At 50.1% G+C, this 25,078-nt stretch overlaps 1 protein-coding gene across 3 annotated transcripts in view; it reads right to left on the bottom strand.

Moving 5' to 3' along the window:
- Window positions 1-25,078, bottom strand: part of Rusc2 (RUN and SH3 domain containing 2) — a 49,796-nt gene that overhangs the window by 3,624 nt on the left and 21,094 nt on the right. For 2 of the 3 annotated variants that reach the window (XM_059254202.1, XM_059254203.1), the window contains exons 2-5: window positions 6,991-9,090; window positions 1,507-2,148; window positions 1,167-1,352; window positions 881-1,021 (exon numbers count right to left, since the gene is read on the bottom strand). In XM_059254202.1, coding sequence (XP_059110185.1) covers window positions 881-1,021; window positions 1,167-1,352; window positions 1,507-2,148; window positions 6,991-9,022 — 3,001 coding nt within the window. In that variant the 5' untranslated portion in view covers window positions 9,023-9,090. Of the gene's footprint in view, window positions 1-880; window positions 1,022-1,166; window positions 1,353-1,506; window positions 2,149-6,990; window positions 9,091-17,700; window positions 17,858-25,078 lie in introns of those variants that run through there. The other variant, XM_059254204.1, reaches the window with a different exon arrangement.

The raw sequence follows: 25,078 nt of genomic DNA, 5'->3' as shown, positions 1-25,078 counted from the left end.
TCTCCACAGGGGGCTCTCCCCTCTCTGACCTTTACATCTCACTTGCTACAAGATACTCTAGCTTCTCCTTTGCCAAGCTCCTGCCCTTTTGCCACACTTATGCTTAGTTATTTTACCAACATCTCCCTAAAATTACGCATAGGTCACTGGTCACTAATCTGCTAAACAGCATGTTCCTGTCAGTCTTCTCAAATGTCACCAACATACACACTCAAGGGGCTAGACCTTCAGCACTTAGGGACTTTTTGTTTGTTTGGATAACATGGTCTCACTATGTTACCCTGTCTGGCCTGGGATTCACAGAGATCCACCTGCCACTGCCTCCCACGTGCTAGTATTAAAGTTGTTTGCTACCATGCCAAGTTTTTTTTTCTTTTCCAGAGCTGAGGACCGAACCCAGGGCCTTGACGCTTGCTAGGCAAGCGCTCTACCACTGAGCTAAATCCTCACCCCCACCCCCATGCCAAGTTTCTTGTATGTATGTATGTATGTATGTATCTATCTATCTATCTATCTTGTGAGACAGATGTAGCCCTGGGTGTCCTGGAACTCACTCTGTAGACCAGGCTGGCCATGGAACTCAGAAATCCACCTGCCTCTGCCTCCCATCACACCAGGCTCCTGTAAATTTTTTTTAAATTATGTAACAGTCTCTCTCTCATACTTAGTTGCTGAGGAGGGGCTGAAGCCCATTCTTGAGTTCCTGATACGTGACCCTCACGCACTACACTACACAAGCTTCCACCTCTTGCCCTAATTCTCGTGGACTTCTGACTGGTATTGGGTTTCAAGACAGACGTTCTGGAGGGTTAGCTAGGGCACCAGGCACAATAGGTAGTGAGGGCGAAGGCCCTGGACCAGGCTGGGTGTGGATACGCACCTTTTTTCTGAAGTACATCAATGGAAATGGCCTCTGAGTTGCCATCTGGAGACAGACAAAACTCAGCTGGAGGCTTCTCAGTTAAGGAGAAGGGGTCCTGGAGGTCAGGGCAGGTCAATGGTAACGGTTTTGCAACCTGACCTGGAAAGAACAGAAAACACTTATCCTGAAGCTCTTCCCAAGAGTTCTTGGCTCAGCTGAGTGCCCTCCACCCTCTCAGACTAACTGACCCCTCCCCAGCCCTTCCCAGCTTGCCCCGGTTATACCAGGGACTGTGGCCACACACCATTCAGCCGGTAACTCAGATGGCTGGCAGTGCCCAAAGAACCGGGGAACTCAAAGATGGGGTTCCTGCGGGCCAGCCGAGCTTCCTGTGGCCTCCGATCTAGGCTTCCTGACAAGCCAGGTGGCCCTAACGGGTTCTTCCTCCTGTATTCCCGCCACTTGAGGGCTTGAGGGGACAGGTGGTTGGCTGGGGGAGAACAGGCGAGAGGAAGAGTTAGGAGACAGCATTTCACATCTACCCAGATGTGCCAGATGTGCCAGATGCTGTGGGTGTGACCCCTGCTGAGAGCTTAGGAACCCATTCAAAGGAGAGGTAGGATTGCTTGGGCTGAAGCTCATACCATTGTTGGGCCTGGAGGCCATGCTGCCCTCTCCACCTCCCCGAGCCAGGCTCTCTGCTCGGGTAAAGCCAGATCTCCAGGAGCCCAGAGGTGGCAAGCTTCCTGTGCCATGAAGCCGGTACTCAGCCAAGGTCGGAATCTTCTGGTCCTCCTTCAGTGGCTGCTGGGAGGCAGCAGGCCGCACAGTAGGCGGACAAGCGTGGCTCCATGGGGGGAGACTCTCTGCTGCTGTGGCCTGCTCTGGAGGAGGGGAGCAGGAGGTAGAAGTGGACGTGTCAGTGCTAGGCCCAAAGGGGCCGGCACTCCGGATAGGGGAGTAGCTTCCCAGGGGTGATGGCCTTGAGGTCTCCGGTTCAGGCCCAGCTTTTCTGGCACCCCTGCCAGTGGTCTGGGGTGTGAATGTCTGTGGCTCTCCTGAGGGGGCTGGAGCTGGGCCTTGCGCAGTGGAGATAACCAGTGGGGCAGGCTGCTGGGCACGGCCGCAGCCCGAGAGGCTGTAGAGCTGGGAGAGGCTGTGGAGGGCCCGGGCCTTGGCCAGCTGCCTGGGGAAGTGGTGCTGGAACACGAAGGGCTGGATGGGCAGTGTGGTGGGCCTCTGCTCCTTGCTGTAGCGAAGCACTGGTCGGCTCTCAGGGACACCCCCTGTAGCAATGGGGAGGAGGAAGACAGAGGGAGACACTGAAACCACGTGACAGGAAAACCAAAGCAGAGCTAGGAGATGATACGCAGTGGGCAGACAGGCCAGGCTGGGCTGCAGGACGGGAACAGGGGCGGGCATGACCCACATTTGTGGAGGAGAACACTGCTCTCCTTGTAAAACCTTCCCCATGTGTTATGATGGGGACTGTCTTCTGCCTCTCCACTTTCTGAACTCCAAAGGTGTTAAGGTGTGTCAGAAGGCTCAGTTCTTACCTCCTGAACACTTTCTTGCAAAGGTAGCTGGATTTCAGACTTTCACACAGATGGCTCCCAAGCCCCCAGCACTGAGTCACCTCTCCATGATCTTAGATCTCCCGCCATGGGTTTTGCTTTCATTTTAAACAAAAACAGCCTCACTAGAAAGACTGTTCCCAAGCCATGTCCTGGGAGAGGCTCAGACTCTACCTCATCCACCTATCAGCTTTGCTCGTTTTTCCTGATGCCTCCATTTCTGTCAATGGTAGAACCATTGACAGACTTGGAGAGTTGCAGACTCAGTGTCAAGATATTGCTGACTTCAAGCTCTCATCCACCCATCACCCTGTCTCCACTCACACACTCCGTTTTTGAGCAAACACAGCAGCAAGACACTTATTTACTTGCAGCTGAACCAGCCTTCCTATTATCCCTAAGTACCGACATTCCCACTTTCCTATGGTCCCCTAAGAACTTCAGTGTCCACGTCTACTCTTCCGGCACAGGAATGTGTTCCCCAACTCTGGGGGCCTTTTCCAGCCAGTTTTAAGGTTAGTATTCCTTAAAACACGGGTCTCAGAACTAACCTGAGGTCCACAGCATTTGTTAATGCTTGGATCTCCTAACGACTCCGCACATGCTGCAGATATCGGAATGAACACAAGGTGGCGCCATAACACGGCCCTAAAACCCTGGGCGGGGCTCAAGAACATAAGAGGCAGGAATTCGTCCTCCACAGATCAAGAAACTTATTTTTGTTTTTTGAGACAGGATCTCATGTAGTTCAAGCTGATTTTGATCTTGCTTTGTAGCCAAGATTGGCCTTGTATTCCTGATCCTCCTGCCTCTACCTCCAAGTGTTGGCATTATAGGTATGAGCCGCCCTGCCACACAGAGAGCAGGAAATTTTAAAATTAGAGACATTATGCCATCATCTCAGATTAAGATCATTCAACTAGGGAACAGCAGAGCCAGAGTTTTGTCCAAGCTAGAGTCTGGCTTTTGGGGCTGGTGTTCTCCACCACATCGTATCACGTATGCAGTGACGTCAGGCTGGGTTCGCCACGCCATCTTATTTCCATCAATGAGTCATGAGGGATGGGAACACAGCCTCATCAGAGAAGCATTTCAGAATCAGGCTCTGAGGTGATTGTCAAACTACTCCCTGCCAACCCTAATGCTAAGGGGACAGGCTGTTACTCTCCTTGCCATGTTCCAGTCAAACTTCGTTCAGTCCTTAATCACACCACACTCACTGCTATCCTGCAGTCCCTTCCGCCTGAGACCTCCTCACCACACCTCCTGGTCAGAACCTGGCCATTTCCTTTGTAAAGCGTTGGGAAGTATTTTTCTCAATGTGTTTGCTGTCTGTTACTTTTCACAGGAGTTCCAGCAAAGTAAGGGCCAAATCCTACTGGTCGCTGTATCTCTAGGGTCCAGGAAATGAACAGTTTATTGAATGAATCTCTCCTTCTGATTCATCCAGTCTCCTCTATTTCAAATCACTTTATATAAACCGAGTTTCTCGAAAAATAAATTTATCTTATCTTCTGTGGTTAGTGCTCAAAGACTAAAGACAATGCTCCCAGGCATATCTACCATAAATCAGGTGGTTCTCCCCTCCAATTCTCATACATACTAGCCATTCTCACTGCCTCTCCTCTCTCCCTCACTGAGGACGGAATCTAGTCTCCACTGTATACGAGGCAGGGGCTGTACCGAGCCTATACCCCCTGTCCTCTTCCCTGCAGCCCCACAGCTAAGCACTCGGCTTTCCCCTTAGGTCCTGCCACTGAACCACACTTCCAGGCCGAACCCGGTCTTCTCAGCCATATTTATTACAACTAGAGCTTTATCAGCACCTATATAAAGTATACCTGGATTATCTATTTAGTCCTGCTTTTAAGAAAATACTGTCCTCTGCTGCACGTGCCTACCATCCCCAGCACTTGGGAGGCTGAGGCAGGCGGAGCTCAAATTTTAAGCTAGCCTGGGCTACATGGGGAGATCTGCCTCCAAAAACAAAATCCTCCCTGCTCTCCCCAACACATGGTATGAGGCAGAAGAATAAGATTAATTTAGAAGGGAGGCCACCTTGAGGAATGGGTGTTAGTTCTATCCCCCAGGATAGCCAAAACAAGTTTTCTTACTTTCCTGTGAGAAGGTCCTTAAGAAACTTCTAGGCAGAGATCACGCCATGTTGGGTACCTTCTGACAACACCCAGAGTCCCACGGGCAGCCCGTCAGAGCTCACTGCTTCTAGGCAGGGGGTGGGGCTATCAACGAACTCCTGGAGTCATGGCGGCATCTGTCACTTCATCTGCGCAGGTCTTTAGAAACTGCTGGCTCACCGGTTTACAACCGGCTACATGCCCGAAAGCAACTCCGGGGGCTTTACAATTCAAACTTCACTTTGGCCTCTGCTTCACTAGTTTTGTTCTATCAAGCTTTGGCAAGATCCTTTTACTAACTGTGGACCCTGCTGCTCAGGTTCAGCTTCTTCCTATCATTCCCAAACTGGTTTTTCCTGGGCTATCCATAAATTCAATGACCTGTCCATTCCTTTATTGATTTTAAAAAGGGTGTGTACAATCAAGAGAAAAGACCTGGGGTATTTCCCTGGAGACTGACGGAAGAGCACACTACCTTGATAGAGAAGTTGTCCTGGGGACTGGGAGGGAGCTTGCTCTAAGGCAGGAAGACCTGGTCAGTCCTGAGGACCGGATACATCTAGAGGTCCATTCCTCTGATTCCAGCAGAAGGGAGAGGCAGAAGGATCAGAAATTCAAGGTTGTCCTTGGCTACATAATTTGAGGCCAACCTGGCATGCACAACACCCTGCCTCAAAAGAGTTACCAAAAATACTTTTAAAAACCTTATTTTGTGTGTGTATACAGGAGGAGGCACGTGGACAACTTTTTCCTTCCACCACGTGGACTTCAGGATCAAATAACCTATTAGTAAATGCCTTTCCAAGCTGAACCATCTCACTGACCCAATAAAAATACTTAAATTAAAAAAGTATTAAAAAACCCTTAATTTTTTTTGTACAGTAAAAATACTTTAATGCCCCCTCCTTCTATGTCTCTTTCTTCCCTTTCCATTTTCTTGTTTATGTGGTGTGGGTGTGTATGTGTACACATCTGCATATGTATGAGAACAAGTTGACACTGGGGATCATTCTTGATCACCCATCTACCTTATTCACCGAGGCAGGATGACCCAATCAAACCCAGAGCTCCTAGATACGGCCAGTCTTGCTGGTTAGCTTGTTCTGGGTATCTCAGGTTGCTAAGCTTGGACTGTAAGTGCCTACAGCTGCCAGGCCATCTCACTGGCCTGGTCTCGAACTTCTGACTCTCCCGCCTTTACTTCCTAAATGCTAGGATTATAGGATGTGCCCCATCATGCCCAGTCTCATCCCGGACAGTACCGGTTGCTCTGCTCAGCCCTTGAATCACAGTATGGCCAGGCTCTATCGTTTCCTTTGTAATTCCACACATCTTCCTGGATGATCAGTTTTAACTCCCCCTACCCCCAGGGTCTCACTGTGTAGCCCTGGCTGGGCCACCACTAATACTTAGAACTCACAGAGCTCCGGTACCACTCAGTCCAGTAACTTTCTAATCAACGCAGGAGTCTCTCCCGTCAGGAAGACACTTCACATCTCTATCTAGACTACCAAGGATCCTTCATTAAGCAAATGGAAAAGCAAACAGAGCAGTAACAACACAGCCACCCTCTGATGAAATCCTCCAGTGGCTCACCCCATCCTAGGGGCTATGCTGAGTCAGTCTACTGCTTTCCTGGAAAGCATCAGATTCTGAGCCTGTGTGGGTTTGTGCAGACTCTTCTGTGAGCCTAGAACCTTCTTATAAGAGAGTCTACAAAATCTAACCCTCACCTTTCTTTCAGGCAGAGCTTAAATGTAAACTGTTCGGCCCTCCCCTGACACGCCAGTCTAATGGTGCTATTCTTGGTGACTCGAACCCTATACGGCCACCTTTGCATCCGAGTGACTGCTCTTTGTTTCTGTCCCTCGTTGGAACCGCTCGAGGACAGATTATCTCACTAGCACCACCCCAGCACAGGCCCGGGCATAAACAATTACTTGAACTGCAATAAATAATGAAGGACTGGCTTAGGGACTTGAAAGGTCAGGGCAAGTTTCATTTCTGAGGCTTTTGTTTTTTTTTCTTAAAGAGGGGTCTCACTTTGTTGGCCACGCTAGCAATTCTCCTGCCTCAGCCTCCAGAGGCACATGCCGTGTTAGGTTCTTAAGTGCAAGATTACCATCAAAGAACAAACTTGCCCTCTGCCCACTGTCCTCTCCTTGTAGGACATGTCCCTCAGTCGCCTCGAGCACTGTCAATCCCCCATGTCTACAACTGACCACATGCCTTGTCTCTTTCAGTAATTCCACTTCCGGTCTAAGGGCCTATACTTCTGGCTTCAGGGTTTCCCAGGACACTAATCTCCAAGTCCTCCTGACCTATTTGGTATTCTCTTCTCCCTGCCCTGACCCCAGGGAAAGAGAGGTCCAGGCTGGTAGGGTCGAACGCACAGCCTGGTGTTCTCCGAGTTCCTTACCGTCAGCTCTAGCTCTTGCATCCCTCTGGGTATGGCTGTTGGCTGGGCTCCCTGGGAGAGCAGGCCCTGGATCCATCAGCTGGGCCAAGGGGCCCTGCCCAGCAGCTCTGAGGCTAGGAAGCGGCATCTCGCTGGACTGGGAGCCCTGACAAAGCTGGGTGGACCAGGGTTCTGGGCCAAGGAGGTCCAGGCTTGGCCCCAGGGGCATGGATGGCAGACTATGGCTACATGGAGCGCCCTCATCAAGCGGGCCTGCCCTATCTTGCTGGGCTTCGTTGATGGGCGAGAACTCCTGGGAAGAGTCTCCAGCGCTCACCCGGAGTGGCGGGGAGCCAGAGCCCGCTGCAGCTTTCCTCCGGCCCTTGGCCAGCTCAGCAAAAGAGGTGACCCTCCTGGGCGGGGAGGCAGGCCCGGCCAAGGCAGCGGGGCCCTCGCTTAAGCGGACCGGGCAACTCAGCATGCGCTCCAGCGAGCCCAGGCGCACAGGGGGGCTGCGCTCCAGGCTGCGGTCATAGCTTCGGGAGCGCTGCCGGCCCGTGCCTGGGTTGGGGGGTGAAGTATTTGTGTACACCTGCCCTTCAAGGGCAGTGGGGCCCACGGCAGTGGCTGCTTCTGCTGAGGAAGCCACTGCTTCTTGTTCCTCTGGCTGGATGTCCGGCTTCTGGAAGAGGTAATACTCTGAGGGCTGACTGGGGTCTGGGTCTGGGTCCGAGCCAGAGCCTGGTGGAGGACTTATCTTGGTCTGTTCTTCAGAGCAACTGGTGATGGAAGAGCCAGCCGGGCTTGGGGAGGACTGCGAGGACAGGTCACAGGTGACAAGTTTATAGTAATTTTGTGTGGCCACCACAAGGCGGGCCTGGCTCTGGAAGCAGGCTGTGAGGTCAGCCACCGCCGGGCAGGGCTCACAGTGTGGGCGGTAGGAGTTGCAGTTGGCATCGAGCTCAGGAGATGAGGCATGGGGACAACCACAGCCCTCTTCCCCGTCCCCGTTTTCAGGGTGGTGGGACTCACAAGACATTTTCGACTCGGCTGGGGAGGGTTGCAGGTCCAGGTAAAAGGCTCCGGGGTCTGAGCGGCTACAGAAGGAAGAGTCACTGCAGGACTGAGGGACGGAGTTGAGGTTGGCACGGGAGCTGCCGTGCATCTTATTGTAGAGGGCGCTGAACGTGACTAGCACACCATCCGAGCTGTCGCAGGAAGAGTCGCTGACATAGCCCATGGACTGGTCAGCTGCCTCCGACTGACTGGACGCGCTGCTGCAGTGGCAGTGCCGAGCGCCCGAGCCCGAGCGCCCGGGCTTCCTTGGGGACTCATCCGAGCTGAGCTTCCACTCTTGGTCAAAGGAGAAGGCGGAGGCGTCGCTGGCCCCCCCTCCGCTGCCCCCAGGCCCCCCACACTCGTCCAGATCCATGGTCTCAGCGTCCAGCTCTGGCCGGCAGCCGTGGCTAGCGCTGCCCTGCTGGCTACCCAAGGCTGCTGCCGGCTCCTGTTCCTGGCCCTCCACCACGCTGGGCCGACTGCGCGTGGCGCCCCATGGCCTGCCCAGGCCAGGGCCAGACGGTGGCAGCTGGAAAGAAGACAGATGGAAGGTGGGCTGGCTGGCGGTGTGCAGGTGGAAGGACTGCTGGGTGGCACTGTCCCCCGTGCCGTCCTCATACAGGTCACCAAGTCCTGTCTCACCCACACTTTCGTGCACCAAGAAGGGATTGTGCCGTTTGGGGGCTCCAGGGCCTCTGCCGTCCCGACTCCTACTCTTGATTCCGTCCGAGGACCGCGTCGACGCCCCTGGAGCGGAGTGCAGACTGCTGTACAGCAGGGAGTCGGCTTGTCCCAGGTCTTGGCCCGACTGCGTGAGGCCCAGCTCGGGCGGGCAGAAGGGGTTGGGTCTCGCGCTGCCACCTCCTCCGCTCGCCCCCCCACAGCACTGCCTGTCTGGGACCTGACAGTGTACTAAGGGGATATGGTGGACGATGAGGGTCTCTCCAGTCAGCTTAGGGGGGCTATCCATTCTGGAAAGTTCCAGCAAGGGCATCAACAGCACCAGACACTGCCTGTGGAGCCCAGTGGGGCAGAACACATTTCATCAGGAGAGCTTGGCACCTGGAGAGAGGAAAAGAAAGGGAACCTAATGTCACCTCCCTGGAAATCAGGGGCAGGCCCTTCCCCACATTCTCTTCAGATGGACACACACACATAATCTCCCTTCTCTCTCTTCTGATCCCTAGTTTTTCTTTTTACCTACTCTGGCTCTAAATCCCTCATTCACTTTGTCTTATGTAATCGTTTAACTGAACCCCCCATACCACTGATTTCTTAGTCCAAGAGGAATAAAGGCCCTGGGTCCCGGTGGAGTCCTGACAGACACAGAGGGCACTGCCCACTTTCTGCCTATAATTCTGTAAGAAATCAACTGTAGGACGCACTAAACCAGCTGACCGAACCTGCCAGCACTGACCTTTTTCTCCCTGAGAATTCCAGAACCTGACCCCTCTGACCACTGTGGGCTCCACACTCTTCCTGTCTCACTGTCGTGATGGAGCTTCATGAACACGGTGGAGAGGCGGAGTGTGACTGTGCGTTCTGACGCCAACCTCTCCCTCCTACGTGGGGTGGTGGCCGCTTCTATCCCACTGCACCACTCTATCAGACTCTTACACAAGACCGGGCAAACGCAGGGCCTAAGGCAATCCCCACGCGGATCAGGCCAGCCTTCAGGACGGCTACAGTGCCCCAGCTGGCTTTGCTTTAGCCTAGAACCTTCACCACTGGGATTCCCTGGACAGTCTCCTCTCTCCAAGTTTTACCTCTGATAAGCTAAAGTGCTCTCGGTTGTGAGGTCCTCGGGTCTCTTGGCCACCCTGTGGCGGGATGAGCTCTCAAACTCAGCTTCCTGAGCTGTCAGAGACAAGCCTTCTGTCCTAAGCTCACCATGTCTAATTTCTTCTGATCCATTCATCTCTCTTCTCTCCCTTCTGATTCCTATTTTTCCTCTCTACCTACTCTGGTTCTAAATCTCTCATTTAATTTCTCTTACTTAATCATTTAACTGAACCAGCGATACCACCCATTTCTTACATTTTAACTCATTTAGACCAAAGGGCCAAGCTCCCATGTGGAATAGAGTAAAGGGCCAGCGAGTTATATATGCTTAAGGTCATGCACAGGAAATAAATTAAAGGGAAAATGACCAACAACTATATGTAGGAGGGGCAAGTATAGAAAGTTATAATATGATTATATATTACAACTATGTGTGTTAAATCACATTAAAATGAAGACTTCTGAGAGGAAGTCTCCTATACTGGATTTGTAAGCCCTCTTGTGTTGAGTACGGTCATCAGCACAGATGTGGGAAGCAAAAACTGAGAAGTTAAACCAAGTCACAAGATTAAGAGTTATAGAAAAAAATAAGAATAAAAAATCTTTTGTGAAGCTGGGCGGTGGTGGCGCACGCCTTTAATCCCGGCACTCAGGAGGCAGAGACAGGCGGATCTCTGTGAGTTCGAGGCCAGCCTGGGCTACAAATCGAGTTCCAGGACAGGCTCCAAAGCTACACAGAGAAACCCTGTCTTGAAAAACAAAAACAAAAACAAAAACAAAACAAAAACCACCTTTTTTGAGGCAGGGTCTCATATATTATAGGCTGGCCTCCAAATCCATATCTAGCCAAGGAGGACCTTGAATTCCTGGTCTTCCTGCCTCCACTGACCATGTGCCAGGACTGCAGGCATGTTCCACCGTGCCCACGCCCGGTTTATATGGTGCTAAGCAAGCAGAACCACAGAGCTGCATCCTCAACTCAGGAGGAAACTTGGTAAACCAAACCCAAGGTGATGGTTTCTAACCTAATGAAATTTGAGGGACTGTATGCTTCAAAGGATCCCACTGAAAAAGCGAGAAGTGAGCAGGGAGGTGGGTCAGTTAGTAGTGTTTGCCGTTTAAGCATGGAGACCCAAGTGTGACCCCCAGAATCTGAATTAAAAAGCAGGGCACAGTGGCACACAGCTGTAAACCACTGGGGAGGCAAAGACAGGCAACTGCTTAGGACTCTCGGCCAGTCAGACTAGCTGACCTGGTGAACCCCAACCACTGAGAAGCCCTGTCTCAGAAAACAAGGTCCTGAGTAGTGACCCTGAAGCTGACTTCTGACCTCTACACGCTCACTCATACAGACCCACAAAAGGGAAGAGCCAACCTACAGAATGGGAGAAGCTTTTAAAACCATACTCTGACAGTGGGTTCTAGTCAAAATACACAAAGAACTCTTACAACTTCATATATATATATATATATATATATATATATATATATATATATATATACACACACACACATACACACACACACACATACGTATATAAATGCATACACATATACAGGGGCCTTGGACTCACTGTGTAGACCAGGTTGTCTCTGAACTCACAGAGATCTACCTGCCTTTGCCTACAGAGAACTGGGATTAAAAGTGTGTGTTACTATGCCTAGCACTGAATACATATTTCTCTAAAGAAGACATATGTGTGGTTAGCAAGATGAAAAGATGGGCAATATCATAGTCATTAAGAAAACAAGAACTCCAATGAGATGCCAATGCACTCCTAACAGGATGCCAAAACCAAAATATATAGGCAACAAGTACTGATGACGACATGGAGAAAACCCTCGTCCACCACTGAGGGCGTTGTGAAGTGGTACAGGCAGGCCCTTGGGAAGATTGTCATACAGTCCCTCAGAACGTTAAACACAGCCTTACCCACAGACCCAGCAATCCCACAGTACTAAGACTGTACTCCAAGGGAAAGGGGAACTCGGCCACACAGAAGCTACTGTGAAAACGTTTACAGCAGCATCATTCATAGTAACCAAGAAAGTGGCCAGACTCCAAAATGTCAACTGATGAATAGGTAAGTAGAATGTCTCTCCCATCATTTTATATACCAGCTAAAAATTAGTAAAAATGGGGTACACACACACACACACACACACACACACACACACACACACACGGACGGACTATTATTTGGCAACAAAAGGAGCGAATCATTTGTGCATGCTACAATATGAATGAATCTTAAAAAGGTAATATTAAGAAAAAGAAGTTGTCACAAAAGGCTCCTTTGTATGGTGTGTGAGTTATATGAAATGTCTAAAACAGGAAAATCAGCGTAGTGGAAGGTAGGTTAGTAATTTGTAAGGACTGGCTGATGAGAACAACGGCTTAATGACTAAGGGCGGTCTTTGTGGGGTGATAAAAATATTTTGCTATTGGACATTGGTAATGGTTACAATTATATACTGGTGAATATACTGGTATGGTGGTTTGAAAGAAAATGGCCCCGAAGGGAGTGGCACTATTAGGAAGTGGGGCCTTGTTGGAGTGGGTGTGGCCTTGTTGGAGGAAGTGTGTCACTGTGGGGTGGGCTTTGAGGTCTCATGTATGCTCAAGCCACACACTCAGTGTCTCAGTTCACTTCCTGTTGCCTACATATCAAGATGTAGACTCTTAGCTCCCTCTCCAGCACCATGCCTGCCTGCTGCCATGTCCCACCATGATGATAATGGACTGAACCTCTGAACTGTAAGCCATCCGATTAAATGGTTTCCTTTATAAGAGTTGTTGTGGTCATGGTGTCTCTTCATAGCAATAGAAACCCTAACTAAGACAGCTGGTATATGAATTGTATCTCAATAAGGGTATTCCAGGCTAGCCAAGGCTACATTGTGAGATCTTGTGTCAAAAAACAAAAAATAAAAAACAAAAAACAAAGCCCACAAAAGATGAAGGTTCACCGGAAGAGGAGTGAGGAAGAAAGACTGCTGCAGGGGAGAAGCTGGGGGGGTAGAGGGGACTCGAAGGCTGGGGAGGGCTGGGGGGTAGAGGGGACTCGGAGGCTGGGGAGGGCTGGGGGGTAGAGGGGACTCGGAGGGCTGGGGAGGGCTGAGTATTTGCAAAAACAGGTGAGAACAAGACAGGGAATGGGGAACAACTGCTTAGTGTCATTTTGGGGAGCAATGAAGAGGATTTTTTAGGATGCTTTGATATAAGAGACAAGATGGAGTTTCCCCTTTACTTCTTTCTTCCTACCTCCTCATACATATATACATACACACACACATATAAAAACATTTGGAGCATATATATTCATCCTATATGCTATAGGATAACAAAAATTAAAAGTTGAGACTACCCTAAAATTCCAATAATGGTCAATTAAAAACATATAGCCAGGTGTGGTGCACGCCTTTAATCAGGCCCCACCTACCTGTCCACCCCCAAATTTGTGTGTGTGTGTGTGTGTGTGTGTGTGTGTGTGTGTGTCCTGTGCTATTAGCTGAGTATGGTGGTATCCTGTGGCCCTAACTACTCAGAAGGCTGAAGCAAAGGAATTTCTCCAAGCCAGGATTTGGAGCCAGACTGGCCAACACAGTGAGACCACGGCTCCAGACAATCATGATACAGAAATAAGAGTACTGACTTAAAGAGGAAGCAGGAGATGAACTGTATACACTATGATATTTTTCTAAGTTATTTTTATTTATCTTTATGTTTATACGCATGGAAGAAAATTTGAAACACACAACAAAATATTCACAGTGCTGATCTCTGTTGAGCAATTCTGGATGGTTTTCACTTTTTTCTGTTTCATCTGTATATTCTAGTTTGTGTACAGTAAATATACACCACGTACATAAATAACAGTTTCTGTAAGTAGGAGGCTTCTCCTCGAATGTAATGTTAGATTTCTCTCTAGGATCCAGGCTATAATCCCGAGGCCAGACTAAGAAGTGCATAATTTCTTGGATACATAGTAACAACTTTAAGGATGCCTCTGGGGTACAGCCATCACTGATCTTCAGTGGGAGCTCCTCCCTACCGCAAGGCACCATTTTCAAGAGACATTCACAAGTAAATACACAAGGAAGGATGGAAGGAGGGAAGGAGGGAGGGAGGGAGGGAGGGAGGGAGGGAGGGGAGGTTGGTCAGGTGTGGTCGCGCACGCCTTTAATCCCAGCACTCGGGAGGCAGAGGCAGGCAGATCTCTGTGAGTTCCAGGCCAGCCTGGTCTACAGAGTGAGACCCTGTCCAAAACAAACAAACAAACAATTTATTGTTCGAGCCCCCTAAATTGTTCCGAGGACACACACACACATTTATGTGGAAACGCAAACTCTCAGACAGAATCAAGGAAACAGACCCTCCTGACCAGGACGACAAGCAAGGAGACTTGGGAGGTTTCAGAGGACCCTTGGGTGGACGGTGCTGACAGCCATGTTTACATCTCTCTCTCCCAGACTAGGATGCAGGTCAGAGACCTAATCAAATCTGTGGCACTCGAGCTCAGAGCAAGCATGGTGCTTGGAACCTGGTAGTGACCATTTTACTCCTTATTACTGAGCGGCAGGGTTTTAAATTTTTATTCTGCCAGATACAAGTCCTCTACCAGTTATCTGTCTTGCAATATTTCCTCTAAATCTGTGGAACCCCCACCCCATCCCTGACCCCTATTCCATTCAGCCAGCAGAAAGCACAAGAACATTTTTGTTTTGGATGTGTAAGTGTTAAACCTGTCTTAAGGGTGGTGATGGTGTGTGTGTGTGTGTGTGTGTGTGTGTATGTATGTGTTTGTGTGTATGTATGTGTTTGTGTGTATTTGAATGTAGCTCAGGCTGGCCCTGCCTCTGCCTCCTCAGTGCTGGGATTAAAGGAGTATGTCACCACCCCGGCTCCCCCCTACATTTTCACAAAGCACTTTTCTTTGGTGGTGCTGGAGACTGAACCCAAGGCCTTAACTAAGGCAGACCAGCATTTCTGATCCATCCCTGGCTGTGCAGAGCACTTTTCAATCAGGTACACTGCAGCGCACTGATCGTCACGAACATCGAACAAGGCAAGCTTATCTTTATTTTAAAAAGTAAGGAAGCTGGGTCTAGTGGCGCAGATGCCGGGAGGATTTCCAGTCAAGGCCTGCCTGGGTACCAACTGAGTTCAAGGCACGCTGCACAATGCACAATTTTGCAAAACTCTATTTCAAAATGAAAAGGAAAAATAAGGGGGGGGTGACTTGGTGATCAAATATACGCTCTTTGTTCTCGCAGAGGACCCAGGTTCAGGTCCCAGCACCTATGTGGTAGCTCACACCCATCCCAAACTCCAGTCCCAGGGGATCCAACTGTCTCCTCTGACCTCTGTGGGTACCAGGCACATGGTACACATACATACATACATGCAGGCAAACACACTCATCCACATAAATGCTTTTCTAAAGTAGAAAAAGAGAGGCCTGGAGATATAGCTCAGTGCCAGAGTGCTCTACAGATAAAAAACAAACAAATAACAACAGAATTAAGATGGGATCCAGGAACCCTAATTTCTGAACATTTAAAAAAATCAGTTAGGAATAAAAGGAGACCTGGGAATGGTGACACACACCTATAATCCCAACATTTGGGGGTAGGAAGGAAGGTTAGCAGTTCAAGGCCAGCCTCAGCTACAGTCGTTCAAACCAACCTGTGCTACAAGAGACTCTGATTCAACCAGGCAACCAAGAGGAATAATGTAATAAGGTATTTGGCTTTGCTTCCAACACTGCAGGAAACATGAATGAGCACATCTGGGAGGGTCTTGAACAGGTATCGAGTTTAACAAATTTAACACTGTGACCGTAGTAAAGAGAACACTGAGACGAACGAACGAACTCACTTCACACTTTTGAGAGACCCGGGAGACAGAGGAGGAGGAGGAGCACACTCTCAAAGAAGATGAGTCTTCCAGCCATACCCAGCTGGGGAGACAGAGCAGTGGCTCGGCCAGCATGAAGATATGAAGTATGGATCTCCAGACTCAGGGAAAGCTTCCTGTGGGCACCTTTTCTGGCTCGTCCCTGGTGGGTGTCTCATGATCTAGCTTAGCAATACTGTTTATGAGCATTACATGATAGGTGTGCATATATCATCTCCAATTCCATTCTAACACCCCAGATATGCGTAATCATTCTCATTGTGAGGGGTTTTTGTTTTTGGTTTGTTTTTCAAGCCAGGGTTTTTTCTGTGTAACCCTGGCTGTCCTGGAACTTGCTCTGTAGACCAGGCTGGTCTTGAACCGAGAGATTAGTCTGCCTCTGCCTCCCCAAGTGCTGGAATTAAAGGCATGTACCACTACTGCCTGGCAAGTTTTTGAGGCAGGGTCTCACTTTGTAGCTGACTGGCCTGGAACTTGTTACACAGACCAGGCTGGCCTCAGATAGATCCTTATACAGATCCACCTTCCTCTGGCTCCTGAGTACTGAGATCAGAGGCGTATGTCATCATGCCCAACTAATCACACCTATTTAAGACATGAGAAAACCAAGGCCTCAGGGTAGAAGTAGTTTAGTCACAATTACATAGTTTAAATGGATTCAAACCCTGGCATTTCCAATTCTCAAGGACGTATACTACGACTCATTCTCAAGATGCTTGAGGTCACACCCTCTTCCTAAAGTCCTTTCATTTACCCACAACCTCTGCTTCCTACCTTTCCTGGATAGGCACTCCCTCGGGCATCCACTTTTATGGGTATATCAACTACCGTGAACCCACAGCCCTTTCATATTGACACCCCATGTTCTCACAACACTGGTCAATCCTGTTTCCTGCCCTTCAGGTCCCACTTCCCAGGCTGCCTCAGCCTGCCCCATCCATGTTTCCCACGTCACTCTACCCTTGCTCTGCAGTTCACATTCCTCACACTTCCCAGGAACTAACACACTCTCACACTGGACTCCCAAACTGCTCATTTCCACGCTGTAGAAACCCCCATGCGCTTGAGTTCTCTCCCAAGGTGGATGATGGGAACAGAATCTAAGGGACTCTCCACCTAGCCGGCAGCGGGACAACTGTGGACAAGCACTCCAGAAGAAAGGTTCCTGCCTGTGTTCATCTGCATCCTTCGGTTGGTCACCTCTGTTCCTGAGTTCCTTCAGAGGCAGCAGGGAGGGCAAAGGCACTCACAGCTCTTCCTCACAGCTCTTCCTTAGTGGTCTGACCTTGACCTGAGGTCCTGCTGAGCCTCTGTAGGACTGACAGCCTCCCAGACTGGGCCTTCTCTATGGCAGGACCAAGGGAAGAGGGCAGGATGGTAGATTTGAGAGTATTAGCTTAGCTTAGCTCAGGTCTCTTCCTGCTAGGAGGCAACACTGTGTAAGAGCCTGAGTATAACAGGCCAGGTGCCTTCAGCATCGCGATATCTCTCTCTCCATACACTGTGAGGCATTTTGGTCAACATTCCTTCTTACGGCATCCTACAGTAACAGAAAGGTATATGTCTATGTGCACACATGTATGCATGTGTGTGGACAGAAAGCCACCCAGCCTTCTTGGGAAGAATGCGTGGATCCCTCCTTTGTTTGCAGCATAAACTTACAATAGCTGTAGAGATGTCTCCACCCATTCAGCCTTTGTGTCCAGAAATGACCCCTCTATTCTAACAATTGCAGCTACAGCAGCTTCATTAGAAATATCCGCAAAGGAAGAACAAGATCTTGTTTCTTGACCAAATAGCACAAATAGCATTAGCTCAAGCCTCTCCCTTTCACCAGCCCATGCATGCAGAGGTGAGTCTGTGGGCGCATGCTGCCACTCTCCCTTTCAGAAAGACAGGCACCCGAGCCCAGATGCTAATGGTGAGCCTGCCTCTGCCTAGCTGCTCCCCCTCCCCCGCCAGAGCCATACCTCCGCAAGGAGCCTCGAGCCGGACCTGGTGCCTCCCGCCAAGCTCCACCTCGACAGTCTCAGCTGAATCACTGGTCCCCACGACCGCACAGGGGGATCGGGCTGATTTTCTAAGATCTGGCTTCTGCTAATACAATGGCATCCTAGCTAATGCAGGGAGGCTGCGCAATCTCAGCCTGTCTCCAGGCTGCTGCTGCTGCCACGGCTGCTGGGCTGCGGTGACGTTGCTACTGGGGGGGAGGGAAGGGGAGGGGAAGGAGCAGGCAAGCCCACAGTACAGCCACTCAGCTTCCCGGTCCGTCCCTGCGGCCGGCCGGTCAGCCCGGGGGAGGGGGAGACAGAGAAGTCAGCCGCAGAGGGCAGTAGGTGCTTGAAGATGGAGATTTTCCAGACAGCAGCAAAGAATCGGGAGAGCTGGACCCAGCTTCTCTCCGGGCTCAGCGTTGGGAGAAGTCTGGGCACAGCCGGGGAGCTTCCTTCCTTCCTTCCCCTCTCAGGCCGCTCCTCTTGGCCCCTCCCTCCTCTTTTCCTCTACTGTGAATGACTACTTGTTTTCCAGCTTTTTCTTTAGTAAGGCTTACTGGGTTAGGGTGGAAAGTAAGCCCAGGAGGGGATTTTGGAAGCCCCACCCAAAGGCTACAAGAAAACAGAACAAACCCAAACCCCCAACAGCCCTGCCATCATCCCACCAACAGAACAGCAGGCACCTTTCCTGAAGGAAATACGTGAAGCCCAGTCCTAGGCTATTCCTCCTCAGGGTGGGCCCCGTTCATCGGCAGCCTTCTCTAGCAGGATGGCCGTGATGCTCACAGCCAAGGGCTGCACCACAGCTCCCTAACACAGGGTTCGGCTGTCTTCAGAGGGTCTAACAGAGGTGGGCCTGTCACATCGGTTTTTGGTCCTCACTGACTGGGGTTCACCTGGGCTTGTAAAGAGAGAGAATCCCTTTAACCAGGTGGAGCGTCCAGGAAGCTCCTCCCAGAGAAAGGGAGGCAAAGGAAAGAGGCTGATTTCTCTCAGATCAAAGGAAATTGCTGCTCTGCCTATTGACCTATTGAAGTCTCCATCTCGTCCGTGCTCGGGTTGTGGACCAATCTGTGAGAATAAAGGAGCAGGAGTGGACTGCTGCTCAGCGATGCGGTGATGCGGCCCTTCAAAACAGCAGCTTTAAGGCCAGGAATGGTGGCCCACGCCTTTAATCCCAGCACTTGGGAGAGGCAGAGGCAGGCAGATCTCAGTGAGTTCAAGGCCAGCCCGGTCTACATACCGAATTCCAGGGCGGCCAGAACTACACAGAGAGAGACCCTGTCTCAAAAGCCCCACACCAACCAACCAAGCAAACAGCCGCTCCCCTCTCAAGGTGGGCTTGGTGGTTCCCAAGCACCAGCCCTGCCCATCTGATCCACTCTGAACTGTCTTTCTTTCTCCTTTTCCCCTCTTCTAGAAGCAGGGGTTGAACTGAAGGCTTTATGTGTGCCAAGTAAGCCTCTATCCCTAAGCCACCTCCCTAGTCTTCTCCTGAGTATTTCTACTCCACAGCTGGCTGAATCTGTGGATGTGGAACCCATGTGGTATGCAGGGCTGACTACGCTGTCTCAACTCCATGGTGAAGACTTTCAATGTCGGGTCTTAAGAAGCCTTTGGAGGAAGCATGGGTCTGGGCCACAGACACTCTTTTTCCTTTCTTCTTGGTTTTTGGAGACAGGGTCTTGCTATGTGTAGCTCAGACATTTCTCCAACTTGCTTGATAATCAATGTTAGTCTCAAACTTGTGGCAATCCTCCTGCCTCACTCTCCTGAGTGCTGGGATTACAGGTGTGTGCTGTTACACTCATCTCTTTCCCTTTCTGGTTTCTTCCATGCCTCATGAGACCTGTGTATCTCCTGACCCCATACTGAACTGGGCTGAATTATAGAGACGGAGGAGAATGGCTAAAGACTCGTCTCCAACAGTCCCTGGTCCTACAAAGCAGGAAACAGTAAAGAAGGGAAGGAAGGAGAACGGGAGGGATTCACACATTAAGCCATTACTAGTCCTCTCAGGATGGCTGGAAAGGTTTCGGCGTCCTTGCCTCTTCTGGAGCAGATATAGACCACTGAGGGGCTTTACTGTAGGTTCAGCAAAGTCATCTGTGATCAAGTCCATGGAATGCTAGGTGATCCGGTGACAGCTCTCCCACACTCAGTGTGTCCTTTAACCCAGCACACCGCAGACCACAGTGTCACCACTTCCCAACCTCACAGCATGCCTGGCGCTGGTGCAGGCCGGAGCAGGCTGTTGGGTCTCCTAAAACTGCTGTGTGGATGGTGGGAACTGAACTCAGGTCCTCTGGAGGAGCAGCTGGAGCTTTTAACCCTGAGCCATCTCTCCAGCTCCTAATGCTTCCTTCTCAAATACAATCTAGAGCTAAAGACCACTAGACTTTTGGGGACAGCCCCTAACACAAAGAACAAGGAGCCAGGTGCAGTGATCTTAGCATCTGTGAGCCTAGCATTTGGGAGGCTGAGGCAGGAGGACTGTTTATGTGTTTATGGTCAGCCTGGATTATAGCAGGACCCTGTCTCAAGAGGGACAGAGCAAGAGGACTATGCAATAGTACCTTTGTCCCTGATCTTTCCCAACAATCACTCCAGTGACCTTTCACCTCAGGGAGCTTATTTGGAAATAAGGGAGTACTTTTGTTTGTGTTGTTCTATTCAGGTATATTTAATATCACAAAAACCCGTGTTTGGCCATGTTTTACCCCAAACTGTATGACGGAATCTAATAGCAAAGATAAGAAATGCTCAAAATAAATTATGATAACTGTAGTCTTCTCATCTAGAAGCATCCTGAGGTCATTTTTTTCTTTTACATTTATTTATTTGTTTGTGTGTGTGTGTGTGTGTGTGTGTGTGTGTGAGTATGTGAGTGTGTGCGCACACACATGCCACATATACATATGGAAAACAGAGGACAACTTTCAGGAGTCAGTCCTCCTTTACTCTCACATGGATTCCAGGAACTGAACTCAGGTTGGCAGGCTTGGTGGCAAGCACCTTTACCCCGGGAACCAACTCTTAAAATACAGGTGTGCATGCTGTATGCATGTGTGTGTGTGTGCAGGTGTGTGTGTGTGCATGCTGTATGCATGCGCATTTGTGTGCAGGGGGTGGTGGGTGCATGCTGTATGCATGCGCATTAGTGTGCAGGGGTTGGTGGGTGCATGCTATATGCATGCACATTAGTGTGCAGGGGTTGGTGGGTGCATGCTGTATGCATGTGCATTTGTGTGCAGGGGTTGGTGGGTGCATGCTGTATGCATGTGCATTTGTGTGCAGGGGTTGGTGGGTACATGCTGTATGCATGTGTGTGTGTGTGTGTGTGTGTGTGTGTGTGTGTGTGCAGGGGTTGGTGGGTACATGCTGTATGCATGTGTGTTTGTGTGCAGGGGTTGGTGGGTGCATGCTGTATGCATGTGCATTTGTGTGCAGGGGTTGGTGGGTACATGCTGTATGCATGTGTGTGCAGGGGTTGGTGGGTGCATGCTGTATGCATGTGCATTTGTGTGCAGGGGTTGGTGGGTGCATGCTGTATGCATGTGTGTGTGTGCAAGGGGTGGTGGGTGCATGCTGTATGCATGTGTGTGTGTGTGTGCAGGGGTTGGTGGGTGCATGCTGTATGCATGTGTGTTTGTGTGCAGGGTTTGGTGGGTGCATGCTCATGTGTCACCAAGGTTAGCAAAACTAGCTAGTCAGCAAGTCCCAGGGATCTGCCTGCTTCTGCCTCCCTGCTGCTGGGATTACAGGTGTGTCACTGGGTCTGGCTTTTACACAGGTATAAGGATCCAAACTCATGTCCTCATGTTTTCAGGGCCTTGCTGTTACAGGTTTACAGTACTTTACTGATGAAGCCATTTCCCGGCCTCCAGGATCACACTATGAGCTTCTATAGAGCTGCTGAGTACAGGGCACTGTGGGGTGTTTGGGAACGGCAGTCTAAGATAAGGGACTCACAGTTCCGCTGAAATCATTGTAATCCGCCTCTGGGGTGGGCAGGGCAGCACTCCATTTAGGGACATGATACAACAGTCAGAGCATTTCAATTTTTTCCCCAGCCGTAATACACAAAACAGATCTGCTCTGGTTGAAGACGGGATACTAAACCCCCATGCTCCCCAACTCCCTTTCCCCATTGTGGGAACTCTGAATAGAATTCAAAGGGGTTCTACCACTTACAGGGGAAAATTCCAGAAACCTCTGGGCACAGGCCAAGACAGGACTGAACATGGTTCGTGGCGACTTAAGAATATGAAGAGGGAAGTAAATGGCTAACTAGAAGTCATCTCTGGGGACTTGAGATGACTCAGGCAGTAAAGTGCTGGCCGTGCAGTCTGAGGGCCTGAGTTCAGCCCTAAAAGGCTGGGCATGATGGGAGTACGCCTGTAATTCCTGAGCCAGGGAACCAGGAGGATCCTGAGGCTTGCTGGACAGTCTAGACACATAGGCGAGCTCCAGGATCAGTGGAAAACCCTGCTTCAAAACAGTAAGGTGAAGAAGTGATTGAGGAAGACACGTGACATGGATCTCTGGCCTCCACATGCATGTATACACACACAACAACAACAACACACACACACCCACACGCACCCACAAATGTTCACATATACAAAAAATATTCAAAACAAGAAAACACCTCTTTCTGCACAGCTCCTAAATCAATTGTTAATAAAATAGTAGACTAAGCTTTCCAGAGCAAAAATAAGCTTTGTCCTGTACATGAATTTATGAGTGTTCTCTTGGAGAACCCCATTCCCTGGCCGTGAGATTAGATGAAAGGGCTGACTTCCCTATAGGAAAGTGCTTGTCTCTGAAATAGAGATGTTCAAAGAATTTGGAGATTTAAAAACTGGCGTTGATAGTGGGTATCAGTGGCTGAGTTACAAGAAGAATAAACAAGCTGCCAGATGTCTGAGCACACCTGGCCATGACCTCAGGAGTCTGCCTTTACAAACGGAATGACAGCCAACACCCACAAGGTCGGCTGACTTCCTCTGGGCAGTGTGGCTGCTCTTAGCTGACCAGGATACTGTTCCTAACTGGTTTCATGTTATTTTGGACTCCAAGCAAGGCGGGCCAGAATGCTGGGAGTGTTCTGGAAGGGCTGTCCCAGACACACCAGCTGCTTCCTTATTAGGCCTCCCTAATATAGTGTCCTCTTTCGAAGCACAGGACTTGTTCTGCTTTGGGCTTCTTGTGTATGCTCAGTGAAAAGTCTGCCTCTAAAAATCAAACACAAGCACTCCGCACAAGGCCCGAGTCTGCAGCAGGACAGGATGACCTGATGTGGCTGCACAGTCTTTTCCCCAAGTCTCTCTGCTTCCTTGCGAACCAACAGTGTGCAGGCACCTTGAAAACATCACCGACCGAACCCACGGCAGAACTCACACTGGTTCGAAGCCTCTTAGTCTCGGCAGTGGCTAGAGTTCCCAAGGTCCCAATTCAATGAATGGGGACTGTAGCGCTGGGCAATTTCACCCAGGAAAAGAACAAGCCACCAGCCGCTGCTGACCAAAACCTATTTCACAAAAACCTCATACTAAATTTCGCCTTGCTCCACAGTCTCTTTTTGCAGGGAAGGGATTATACCTAGAAAAGCATCTTTTCCACGGGTCTAACCAGTGTGTGCTGCTTTCCCACCAGGCCATCATCCTTCCTTAGCTCAGCTTCTAGCACCTGGTCACCCTGAAGACCTCTTACGGTTCCTTTCAGGTATAATTATAAAGTAAAGCAAATCCAAATCCTAACTCCAGGGAAGGTTCCTATGCAAGGTGTTAATGAACGGCCTCCTCCTCCTCGCCTCTTCACTCCAAAGTGACTGTGCAGGACACACTCTCCTCACTCTCAGAGGCCGGCCCACAGTTGTCTCTAGAGATTGAGAACCTGCTGCAAATCCTATCTCTTCTGAGGACAGAGCAGGTTAGCAGGGAGAGGAGGACATGAGGGAACGAGGCCAGGTTCAGGTCCTACCTTGACAGACAGCTCTTCAGAAGAAGGGAGGGAGAACACAGCCGTCACAAGGCTCACAGGACAGTCTCCCAGTGCCAGACGCAGCAGGTGAAGGAAGAAGGAAGCGAGGAACACCAAGACTAGACAGGCGCTGAAGCCCAGCGTGGCCTGCTTTGCTTGGACACAGCTCTTAAACACTGACTTGCAGGAGTAAGGCAGCTAGATCAAACAAGGCCCCTGAACTGCTGCTCAGCTGTCCAGTGTGGTCAACACCTTGCTTATCCTGGGCTCTGGGAAGCAAAGTCACACTGCTCCCCTCCTCCCAGACAGTGGACTGAAGCGTGCAGGCTGCCAAACTGTTAGCCAATCAGTTTGTCCAGAGCTGTAAATAAAAGGGTACATATGCACAGAGAAGTGGCTATGAGAAGAATCTAGATTGAATTACACAAACCAGTTGTGGGGCCAGGGTGGGGGAGGTGGGGGAGAGCAGAGGGAAGCCTAGCTGCCTTTCAAGGAAACCTCCGAGCAGAGCCCTGCCTTAGCATGCCTGCCATGGCAGGCTCACTCCTCTGGGGAACCTGGTTCCAGTCCGGCCACATTCTCGGCAGTGGCGTCGGTGTCTCTGGGACCCCTCTGTCAGGGAGAAGCCCCTTCCTGGATGTGCCTTGTTTGCCAGTAGAGTTTAGGTGGCAGCTTCCGGAGTCCAGCTCTCCATGCTCGGGCACAGCATGGGGACGGCCTCCGGTATTTGCTTTAGTCACAAGACCAAAGTTCGAGTAAGTTTTATTTTGTTCACTTGAACAATTTAAGAAGCAGGTGTGTGGCGTCTGGCTTTGTCCTGAGGATTCAAGAGGTTAGTTAGGTTCTGTAACGTACAGAGGAAGGACTTGGTGCTAAGAGGGGCCTCGGTTCCAATCTGAGTTACAGCCTGCCAGCTATGGAATTCTGGGAAACTTCAGGCTGTAAACTGTTGTGATATTCCCTGAGAGGCTTGAGGTAGAATTCAAGAGTACATGTCATACCTAACATAAGTGCTCAGATATACATCACTTGTATCACTCTGCCTCTGGCAGATGACCAGGGTTCTTGTTTCTCTTCTCCTATCCCAGTTTCCAGAGAAATCTAAAGCCTGTAGGTCTGAGGTATTTGTGGGCAAATTATCTAATCGTCAAAGGAATCAACTGGAATGCTGATACACACCTGTAATCCCAGCACTACAGAGAAGCAGGCCACCCTCAGCTACATAGCAAGTTTGAGGCCAGCCTAGACTGAAAGAGACACTGTCTCAAAAACCAAAAACAGTCAAAGGAAATGGAAGGACAGCCACGTCCCTGTCTTTTTCCTCCTGAACTAGGCCTGGTGGTCCTGGGTCCATTAGATCTAGCTGGTA

The sequence above is a fragment of the Peromyscus eremicus genome, chromosome 2, assembly GCF_949786415.1.
Source record: "Peromyscus eremicus chromosome 2, PerEre_H2_v1, whole genome shotgun sequence".
In the NCBI taxonomy this organism is placed as follows: domain Eukaryota; kingdom Metazoa; phylum Chordata; class Mammalia; order Rodentia; family Cricetidae; genus Peromyscus; species Peromyscus eremicus.
The sequence above is the reverse complement of the archived record's forward strand: the minus strand, read 5'-3'. Positions and strand labels throughout refer to the sequence as shown.